The following is an 11,833-nucleotide window of genomic DNA, read 5'->3' on the forward strand; positions in this document are numbered from 1 at the left end:
CTGCTAGTATATTATATAAATAGGCAAGCATGAATAATTGGGAATAATTTTCTCCTATGTTTCTTAACCGATTCGAATGATTGTTGCTTTGTTGGAAAGGTGTTTTGGAGCAGGTGTGCACAAACTTTTAGCTTTTCCGATAGGAGGCTCAGGGGTCGAGCTATACTAAAAAATCGCATTTATAGTCCGATGTGCTTCAAACTCAGAATATACATTCGCTACATCTATATATAAATAGGCAAACATGAATTAATTGGGAACAATTTTCTCCTATGTTTCTTAGCCGACCCGAACGATTGTTGCTTTGTTGGAGAGGTGTTTTGGAGCAGGTGTGCACAAACTTTTGACTTTTCCGATAGGAGGCGCAGGGGGCGAGCTATACTAAAAAATCGCATTTGTAGCCCGATTTGCTTCAAACTCAGNTGTTTTGGAGCAGGTGTGCACAAACTTTTGACTTTTCCGATAGGAGGCGCAGGGGTCGAGCTATACTAAAAAATCGCATTTGTAGCCCGATTTGCTTCAAACTCAGAATATACATTCGCTACATAAGGATAAATACACCTGCCAAAAATGAGCCAGATAGCTCCAAAGCCAAGTTATGTCAAATTCAGTTCCATACAACATTTTTTATTTATTTATTTATTTAGTCTATGGTTTTATAATAACATTGCAGACTAGAAGAGTACAACAATAGTTTAGTACTATTAGAAATAATTCATAAAGCTAAAAATAGGAATTCAAAAGATTTAAAAAAGCCATCTTTGGGATTGAAAAGTCTTCCTCGAGTACATTATTCATGGCATTAAATTCACTGATGGCACGATAAATCGGGGTTTTACTGGCGTATTGCGTTCTAACATTACAACCATAAAACGGAAGGAAATTTCTAAGGGATCGCCTGGGGATATTAAATCTTATCCTTTCTAACAAAAACGTTAAATCAACAATACCATTAATATTATATGTAAACGAAAGGCACAAGACAGACCTGCGACTTTGTAAGGACTTGAGATTCAAAAGCATGAGACGTGAAGAATATGACGGCACGGGGTCTGAAAAGTTCAAACAGCGAAGGGCAAACTTGAGAAAAATTGTTTGAACACGTTCAAACCTGTTTATAGCATTCTGATTATACGGCCTCCAAAAAAAACCGCATATTCGAGATGTGACCGAACAAATGATGAATACAGTAACTTGAATGTATAAGGATCCGGGAGTTTTGAGGCATTGCGTCTTACAAAGCCTAGAACAGAATACGCCTTTACAGTTACATAGCTAATGTGTTTATTGAAAGAAAATCGATCATCAAACTCTACGCCAAGGTCTTTCATCTCATCAGCATGATTTAGATCATTAGCCGATATATGATAACTGGTAAGCAGAGAATTGGAAATTTTAGAGTACGTTAGTTGAAAACACTTACTAATGTTCAAGGAAAGGCGTGACTTCAGACACCACAAATGAAGGTTATCAATATCATCTTGAAGCCTAATTGCATCAGATGTGTTTTTAATTACAGAGAAAACTTTTAAATCGTCCGCATAAAGCAGAAATTTTGCAAAAGAAAAACAACTACTAATGTCATTGATGAAAAGTATAAAAAGAAGTGGACCTAAGACACTACCCTGTGGCACTCCAGAAGATGGAACGAACGGGCTAGAAGTAGCCCCGTCAATTGAGACAACACACCGTCTGTTACACAAGTACGAGTCCAACCAACGCAGAAAAATAGAATGAAAGCCAATGCAAGCAAGCTTTTGAATTAATATACTATGTGACACTCTGTCAAACGCTTTTGAGAAGTCTGTATAAATACAGTCAACTTGAAAACCTAATTTCTTTCCTTTCTTTGATTTCACGTAGTTCCAGAACAATTTGGGGTTAGATTTATTATTCTACTCAGTGTCACGAACATAGTTAGTTTTAAATTTTTTAAAGAATTTGTTTTTAAGGTTTTTTAGGTTTCTTAAATCTTTTGAATACCAGGGCAATTTATACGGCTTTTTCTTTTTAACCGGTATATTATCCAGGCAGAGTTCATATAAGATTGACTTCAATATAGAAAAACAGTATGCAGTGTCTAGGTTAGTAAACAAATCATCCCAGTTAATGTTCGACAATAGTTCATTAAAACTAAAAAAATCGCGTAATGAGTAATTAAATGACAATTTGTTGTCCTTAATAGCGGAAAAACAATAAAAGTCTAACTTTATAACTAGTGGAATATGATGTTTATCCGTAGCTGTAATTGGGTTAATACCAGGGACCGTAACGGTTATAAGTTTTATTATAAAAATCACTTTTCAATCGTTATTAACTGAGTTTTATTTTTTGCTCGGAAAATAATCGTTACGTTTTAAGTTTTATTTTTTGCTCGAAAAATAATGGTTACGTNCTTTTTTTTCTCAGAAAATAAAACTTAATTTTTGCGTATGCGTATGCGCTTTTTTGCACTTTTTCTTTAGAAATGTGGTTCTCTTTGTTTCTGCCCTGGTATCTGTATTTTCATTACTCACTCCACAGTGGCGTTAAAGGTTCAATGCAGCCGCCCCCTGTGTATTCACACATGCGCATGCGCATACGCAAAAATTAAGTTTTATTTTCTGAGAAAAAAATAAAACTCAAGAAATAACGATTATTTTCCGAGCAAAAAATAAAACTTAAAACGTAATCATTATTTTCCGAGCAAAAAATAAAACTTAAAACGTAACGATTATTTTCCGAGCAAAAAACAAAACTCAAAACATAACGATTATTTTCTGAGTAAAAAATACAACTCAAAATATAATGATTAAACTTGATTTTTATAAGTAAAAATTAAAAAATAAAAATTAGTGCCGCTGAAGGTACTCCGAGTAATAAGAAATATATTGGTTTACTCCTTATGCACGTAGCATTTCTCTTTCCGCGTGATTTTTTGAGTTGAAATTTCAAAGGATAATCGTTATTTGCGGTCCCTGGTTAATACAGTCGCAAATTCGGTAATTCAAGTTATCACTGACAAAAATAAGATCTAATATTCTGTTTAATTCATTAGCAAAACTATTAATTTGCTTCAAGTTAAGACTCAAAATACTATCTACTAAATATAATTCATGATCGGCAACCATATTATGAGCTATGAGACTAGGGCATGACTCACTGCTAACCCAATTAATATTGGATAAACTAAAGTCTCCCAGAACACATTAATGGTTATCACGCAAAATAATTAAAACTAATGATGAAATATTATCAGCATGTGCTTTGTAGTTATAACTCATATGAGCTTCCTGGTGGTATATATGAGGTTACTACATACAGGGATTCTTTTGAAGAGTTGCCACTAATACTGACGCAAAGTTGATCCAGAAGTGAATCATCATTAGCTAGAGAGATCAGGAGCGCGCGTAGTTCGCGCTTGACAGCAACGATTACACCACCACCTCTTTGGCAACCAGTTTTCACAGCATCCCTGTCTTTACGAAAGACGTTGAAGAGGTTAGCATCGAAGAATTCAGCATCAAAAAAGTTTGAGGTTAACCATGTCTCAACAAGTACATAGACGTCGTTATCCATCTGCGCAGTAAAATAATGCACAATATCATCTTTTGTTCGCATGCCAGACATATTTTGGAAGTATACCCTTAAGCTATTAGCAAAAGGGGGGAGAATTAACTATGTCTGAAGCGGCTGTTGTTGGTCCTTTGGAAAAAACCGAAAAGGTTTGACCGTCACGTTAGTGGGCCAGATTTCCGAACTAAGCAATTTAGAAAACATTGTCTCCGGCACCGCCAGCTTGAAGTTTACACGCTTTAGACTTGAAATTTCCACATCTTTTTTAACTAGTTTATAGCATACTAATGTATCTTTGTTCAAACCCGCCTGATTGGAAACATAGTTTATTATATCTTCTTCCGAAACAGATGGCGAGAATGACGCTAGATGTAACCACTTATATCGGACAGCCACATCCAAGTCTTTGCTAATGTTTGTACCAACAACCCTTACTTGTTTTTTTCCCCTTTTATTCTCAACAGTAGACCACTGTGCATTTTTGATCTCTGCAGAGCTAACAGCAGGCGCCAATGAGTATGTAAAATTCGCAGTCGAGTTATCAGCAGTCGTCTTTAACATATCAGCATATGTGTGTGTGCGCAGCGTTCATTGGCAACGCCGAACCAGCATGAGTGTACACATTTTTAACAGCAGTACCAGCAGCAACAGAGACCGCAGGCATTTCAGTATATGTGGAAGTGTGTGTAACATTCGTTGGCAGCACCGAGCCAGCATGAGTGTACACATTTTTATCAGAAGCACCAGAGACAACAGTAGAGACCCTGCAAAAATCGCGACTACTCCATGCATGCATGTAAAGAGTACTCCCGAAGGACCAAGGAGTACTCCAAAATTAACCACAATTCATATAAAAAATATGGTCCAATTAACATTGCGATGTCCTAGGGCAGGACCATGTACTCCATCTCTGCATTACATCAGAGTAGCACAAAACTACTCCTAACATACTCCAATGACATTGTTGTTATATTTTTTCGTTTGTACACGCTTTTGTTCTTCACTTCGCAGATGCTTTTTTTGAAATGAATAAAAACCACAAACAAAAATTAAAAATTACATGTTGCCTCTGACGACATTCGAACCCGAACATGCTGGGAGCTAAGAAATAATAGCTAGCATCTCTACACGTTTAGCTACAGCCAGACATGCAAATGTACTTTCAAATGCTTAACTTCAATCACATTTCGTTAAAGCACGAGCAGTGATAGGGTAACAATAAGCTGGTGCAGAGACACGAGTTGGTCCGCTACAGCATGACAGAGGAGCACTTTTGTAAGTACTCCAATATACCACAAATAGACTACATGGTCCAACGATTTTTGCAGGGGACAGCGAGGGCATTATTAGCAACTACAGAGGTTTTAGCCTTATAGCCCGAACACAATGAAAACAACGAGCTACAAACCACAGCTGTCAAATTATTTTAACACGTACTCTTATGTAGATAATTATTTTGGCGACGACCGGGCTACGCGGCGGCTGTGGTTGTGGCCCGATTAGATCTATTTCTATTTTTCTGGCGACAGATAAGGTTCTTCCTCTTCTTTTATGTCAAACTCGTACAAATTCATGATGTCGCTGCAGCGTTCAAAGAAGTCATGTCGCCATCGACAAAGCGCTTAGATAATAAAGATGACAAATTGGAAGCTGTGGTCGGTAGCTCGTCGTTTTCAATGTGTTCAGAACTTAAGTTTTGGCTTCCATGCGCGATATGATCGCAGATTGTTAGTGGTACTAACATCAATAAGTGCACCATTTCGTAATTCGCTTCTTTTTGACTACGTACCTTCACAAAAGCAACACTAACAGTAGCACGTAGATCTTTGATTTCCATTGTGAGTGATTTTATAGCATCACCTTTTTCCCGAAGGCTACGCTGCATATGTAAGAGATCCGAATGCATGCTGTCCGCCTTGTTTGTTAATTTATTATTATATTCAGAGGTGGGCACTACCACAAACAAGCGTGAGCTAAAAGTGAGCATGCGTTAGTGTACCTAATTCATTTAGCATGCTGTCGTGTTCTCATCGATGCGCTCTCGCTTGTATACGTACACGCAACGCTTACGCTCTTTTAGCACCTGCTAACTCTCTGCCCATGCCTGATTATAGTCATGAAGAGTTGAAATGGGATTATGCATACGAGCATTCTCAGCACGTAGAGAGACGATTGCATTGAAAATCGAACCCAATGATACCTGCTGCTTGTTGTTGGACTCACTAGTGGTATCCACGTATAAAGAATCGCTACTTAAGCGTGAAATTAAAGCATTTTATTTTTTGTGAACGAAGCAATGAACATATGAAGAGATCTCACCAAAATAGGTATAAGCGCAATTGCTTTAATTAGCTTAAAAGGATACTTTATGCAAGATCTTAATATACATATCGTGGTTTAAAGTACAAAATCGCGTATCAACAAAATGCAAAACCGCGTATCAAGATAATGCAAAACCGCGTATGTGACGTTGCATAAATTATTTTCTATAGAGTAAAAACACTTATATTTCAAAATGGATCTCTTTTTTATAAAGCAATCGTATTTCTGGCTAGTATATTTCAGGACGAATGGATAAGGATTGAGCCAAGAGCTTGCGTGAGCAAATCCAATTTTCGGCAGCAAATGTCAGTTACGCGGTTTTGCAGAATAACGATACGCGGTTTTGTACTTTAAACGACGATATACATAAAGTAAATTATACTCTTTCTGTAGTAATCTCTTTCATATCACATATTTTCATTTGTTAATTTAAAAAGAAAGAAGATTTCAATGTAGTTTAAAAAACTAAATTTGATTTATTTAAGGAAACTTTTATGAATTTTACTGAAAAGACTTTAAATACACTCTAAAAAAATTTTGTTTATTTGCGCATATTGAGAGAAGTAACCAGTTTCCTCTTTTAATGTGTGCAAATTTGCATGCCGTGTAATAAAATTAATCATTGCCTGTTTACTTTTACATAACGAATTTGTCGGAAGAGCAAAATTACACATAAAATGTTTAAAATAAAGTAATGTTTATTATTAGTAGGAAATGTATTTGTAGTTTGAAAATTTTTGCAATTTTAAACATTCTATATATGTGTATTTATGTGTATATTTTAAAGATCTCAAGTTCAAAATCAAATACTGAACATCCTATACGTATATTTATACAGATTCTTGTTGAAAAATAGATACTTTTCAGTAGTAGTTTTACATGCTCTTTTTAGAGTGTACTTGCTATTTATTATATTTACTTTGCAAAATACTTATGCACAAAAAATGTACTTTATAAATTGAAATTACAAATGTTTGATTTTATGCACATGTATTCCAAGTCCTTAGGATGGGTTAAATTATGTCTTTTTCATGAAAATGTTTGGTTTTCTTACAAATTATGAGATGTATATGTAAAAAAAGAAAATTGGATATATTTGGATACATTTTTGGCTTGGTCAGGGATACATTTTCTTGAGACGGCGCGGCAACACTGGTGGTATCACTTACTTTAGCGAGACAGCGCGGTCATTTTCTGCCCTAAGAGTAGCAATCTCTTTCGGCACTAAGTTTAGATTAAGGTTATTATTGGCATTTTCGATAGACCCACTTGCTGTACTAGTTAGTTGATTAGGCGAGGCACTTTTAGGAATTTTGTGCTGCTGTGGGAGGTTGTTATTGCGATGGGCACCGATTTCTTTGCTAGAGGAATCCGAAGCAATTGCATTAGTAGCAACAACACTCGCGTTAAGAATAACAGGAGGAGGCGGAGAGCGAATAGAATATCGCCGAGCTTCAGCACACACCTTGCACNCGAAAAGGCCTCTCTGAGTTAAGCAGAAACTCAGCGTCTGCTGGCAAAATATTCACACATTCTAAATGAAATAGTTCATTGCACTTTGCGCACTGGATCTTTGGTTGCGAACGCTCAACTTTATGGTTACAGCAGCAAGGCATTTTTAATAGGAACGTCTTTTTTCGTTATTTGCTTATAATATACAAGAGTCACTGTCTCAAAAATTATGCACGAACATAGAAAAAACTTCATTAAGTGTTAGTAATCTATTTGACACTAATAAAGTTATGGAACCCATTAGCAAATATTCGAAAACCGAGAGCGATAAAAAACACGTCCGCACGCAACGACGGTTGATTTACAGTTACAATATGTCCTCATATATCCATATATAAATAGGCAAGCATGAATAATTGGGAACAATTTTCTCCTATGTTTCTTAACCGATTCGAAAGATTGTTACTTTGTTGGAAAGGTGTTTCGGAGGAGGAGTGCAAAAACTTTTAGCTTTTTCGATAGGTGGCTCCAAAGCCGAGTTATATCAAATTCAGTTCAATGCAATATGTTCTCATATGTACATATATATAAAAAAAAATAGCCGTTTTCGTTGTTTGTAACAAAAGTAACAAAAAGAATTACCAATCAAAAACATGTTGCTGTTTCCATTTGCAAAAGCTCGCTGCATGACTTGTCGCACTGCAGAGGAGCTCCAAATATAGGAGTCATGTCGTGCTCCCGGATACTTTGCATTTACGTTTAAAATCTTCAAATTTGGGTCGCATATCCATACCAAATATGTATACGCCGCGGTGGTAATTATGTAATCATTTTCTTCATAAGGATTTGCTTACCATTTGTACATTCAATGAGTGGTAGCCATGGTGATTAACGTATGCCTCCTCATAATTTTTCGAAACCAAAATAGAAATATATGTGCATTCGATCGCTCAATGGTTCCCCCAACATAACGAGCAGGTGCTGAGGAGAATGTTCTGGCGCTGGTAACATCCAGTGTCATGAAAACGTAAAGGAGGCATAGCCGCCCAAAGTACAAGATTAGTTATAAGAAACTGCATTAAGCTTAAAGATCTAGTGCCGGACCTGCTTTTCAGCTGATATTGCAGTTATTCTAGATACTTTTAAATGTATTTCCAACCGTTGAGCTAGATCGGCTGCCAAGTTCGGTCCTAGCCTGTATAATTTCGGGAACTCCGTTGGGGCCAGTTCAAACGGGTTGTCCCCTCTTCGCAACATACGCCGATTTACCCTCCACACGTTTAACTGCTGCAAACGTCCCGATAAATTATAACCGAGGTATTCAAAATACATATTTTCACTATATTTATTATTTAATCATGTACTGGAGAACTTTTTATTTTTGCTAGCAACACCAAACTAGACGTCATGAACTTAACAACAACAGCTAATTTTACGCTAGCTAATGTTGTTACGGCTTATGCCGATGACATCGACATCGTCGGTAACAAAAACCGCGAAGTCGGTTCTGCCTTTTCCAAGTTGAATAGGGAAGCAAAGCGAATGGGTCTGTGGTAAACGAGGACAAGACGAAGTATCTCCTGTCATCAAACAAACAGTCAGCACATTCGCGCCTTGGTACCTACGTCACTGTTGACAGTTACAATTTCGAGAAAGTAGAGAATTTCGTTTACTTAGGAACCAGCCCGATAATAATGTCAGCACCGATAATAATGTCAGCATTGAAATCCAACGCAGAATCACTCTTGCCATCAAGTGCTACTTTGGACTGAGTAGGCAATTCAGGAGTAAAGTCCTATCTCGATGTCCGAAAACCACGCTCTATAAGTCACTCATAATGCCCATGCTGGTATATGGCGCAGAAGCATGGACAATGACAACATCCGATGAGGCGGCTCTTGGGGTGTTTGAGAGAAAGATTTTGCGGAAGATTTACGGTCCTTTACGCGTTGGCGACGGCGAGTACCGCAGACGATGGAACGATGAGCTGTATGAGCTTTACAACGACATGGACATAGTGCAGCGAATTAAAATACAGCGGCTTCGCTGGCTTTGCCATGTCGTTCGAATGGACACCGACGCTCCAGCTCTGAAAGTATTCAACTCGGAACCCACTGGTGGTAGCAGAGGAAGAGGGAGGCCCCCACTGGGATAAAAAGATCAGGTAGAGAAGGACTTGGCTTCACTTGGCGTTTCCAATTGGCGTCAGTTGGCACAGAGGAGAAACGACTGGCGTGCTTTGCTGAACTCGGCCAAAATCGCTTAGGCGGTTACAGCGCCAAAAAAGAAGAAGAATGTTATTACGAAAACGTTTACTAAATCGATAAATCGATAAATTTGTCGTTTAGTTGACTTAACGATAACAAGTGTATTTAAAATAGCGTAGTGAATTCCACTACTGTTTTGGCAAAGTTATGGCTGTGGCGTTCAGCAGCGTTTGCATTGTTCAACTTTTTTTTGAATGCGAAAGTTGAATAGTGCAAAAGGCCTTTCAACAAATCGCTTTCAATGAAGTTGGTCGGCAGCCAACTCTCGTTCAACTTTTGATTCGCCTGTGAAAATTGAACAATGCAAACACTGCTTTATGGTTATGCACCTCTAACTGGACTTACAGCCTTATTCTGTATCACTAACGATAGACAACACGAACGATTCGTCTGCAGAGGAATGCTTCAAAAATTAGTCCGGCGGCATCATTTTAGCCGGTTTAAACGCTACCGAGACCATTGCAACGTAATGTATGAAAAGCGAGACGAAGACGACCGATAGAGTTTAAAATCGCAATCAGAGAGGTTGTCGTCTGCAGACGAATCGTTCGTCTTGCCTATCGTTCGTGATACAGAATAAGGCCCTTAAAGTTTCAGAGCAAAAAAAACACAAACAAATTAAGTGGATAAATGAAACATCATATACTTCACAACAAAAAATCGACAAAAAGTTATTTCATTTTTACTCAGAAATTTTCCGTTTTCATTTTTCGCTGAAAAATGTTTGTTTTGCTTTTACGCTCGAAAAGTTTCAGTCGCTTTTTCTTCACCGCTCGTAGGAGTCTTGCTTTTACTCCGACTTGCTCGTACTATGTACTTATGTACATACATACATAGTTTAAATAATAATGGAAACGAAAAAAACCGTTAAGATAGTTTATAATTGCTTCTATTTTTAGTTAGCAAAATGACCTGCGTGTGCGAAATGATTGGTCTAGCCTGTTTGTTGGCCCTCATCCTCAGTGCTTCCTCAAAGGCTCCATACAAACTGAAAATGGCGATATTCATCATTGGCTCTGGGGCTGTAGTTCTCTTATGCATACCTCTTATGCTTCTCAGGCCGCGCAACTATCGAAATGCACTGTAAGTAAATACATAAATTTTTCCTGATAAATATTTATTCAGCTCTAAATTCTACCATTTATCGTAACAGCATACCAGCCTGGGGTTGCCGACAACTTTGCAAAGCACTAGGTGTTACAATGACAGTGCGAGGTCTTGAAAATATTCACATCGAACAAGGGGCTGTTGTACTGATTAATCATCAAAGCTTCATCGACTTATGTGGTAAAAATATTATATTGACTAATCTGGAAATACTGACATATTTTCCTAGGGTTAGCGTATTTATGGCCAGTAATTGGACGGGCAACTGTAGTATCGAAAAAGGAAGTTCTTTTGTTCCCTTTTTTTGGTTTTGGAGCTTGGTTATGGGGGACGCTTTTTATTAATCGCGCAAGCAAGAAAGACTCTATCAATGCTTTACAGAAGGAGTCTAGAGCAATCAGAGAACGTGATTGCAAGCTTTTATTTTTCCCTGAGGGTACGCGCAATACAACGGAGACTTTGTTACCTTTCAAAAAAGGGCCCTTCCACATTGCTCTGCAAAGTCAATGCCCAATTCAACCCGTCGTCATATCGAAATACTACTTTTTAAATGATGAAAGGAAAACGTTCCGCCCTGGCCAGGCCATTATACAAATCCTACCTGAAATCCATACGGCTGGATATAGTCGAAATCACATAGATGAAATTATTGAAACCACGAGGAATACAATGGAAAATGAATATAGAAAATTAAATCAGGAAATACGAAGCCTATGATATAGATTCTTGATACATCGGTCCACACATTTCTGTGAAAAACATAAACATAAACAAGCTCATCATAAGAGATTAGCGGAACTGTAAAAGTTCGCACCAAGCCTAGTTTTATGTCTGGTGGTATAAAGTCTGCCGTGTGCCTTAACTTTCTTAATATGAAATAAAATTTTACTTAAGGTGTAGTTTATATGAGTATATTTTGTATCCGAGCGAAATAATTTTAAGTAAATTTGGTAAATCTTTCTAAGGGCCAAATTCACAATGCGTAGTTAACTCAGAATCCACAGTTAACTACAGATTTTCAGTATAAACTGTGAATTTGAGTATATTTTAATAATGTTTCCATTTTTGATCTGTGTTCAGTTTGTTTTAAGGTATACTTCTTTTAATATTGTTATTTCAGTATAAATGTC

At 37.3% G+C, this 11,833-nt stretch overlaps 1 protein-coding gene across 2 annotated transcripts in view; it reads left to right on the forward strand.

Annotated features, from left to right (window-relative positions):
- Positions 1 to 11,607, forward strand: part of Agpat2 (1-Acylglycerol-3-phosphate O-acyltransferase 2) — a 16,682-nt gene extending 5,075 nt beyond the window's left edge. The window contains exons 2-4 of one of the 2 annotated variants that reach the window (XM_017627215.1): positions 10,496 to 10,679; positions 10,750 to 10,883; positions 10,933 to 11,607. In XM_017627215.1, the coding sequence (XP_017482704.1) occupies positions 10,504 to 10,679; positions 10,750 to 10,883; positions 10,933 to 11,420 (798 nt within the window). In that variant the 5' untranslated portion in view covers positions 10,496 to 10,503 and the 3' untranslated portion in view covers positions 11,421 to 11,607. The remainder of the gene's footprint in view (positions 1 to 10,495; positions 10,680 to 10,749; positions 10,884 to 10,932) is intronic. The other variant, XM_017627216.1, reaches the window with a different exon arrangement.
- The last annotated feature ends 226 nt before the right edge of the window (positions 11,608 to 11,833 follow it).

Source organism: Rhagoletis zephyria, unplaced genomic scaffold (genome assembly GCF_001687245.7).
Source record: "Rhagoletis zephyria isolate East Lansing unplaced genomic scaffold, Rhagoletis_zephyria_1.1 Rzeph_scaffold_05111, whole genome shotgun sequence".
NCBI classification, from domain to species: domain Eukaryota; kingdom Metazoa; phylum Arthropoda; class Insecta; order Diptera; family Tephritidae; genus Rhagoletis; species Rhagoletis zephyria.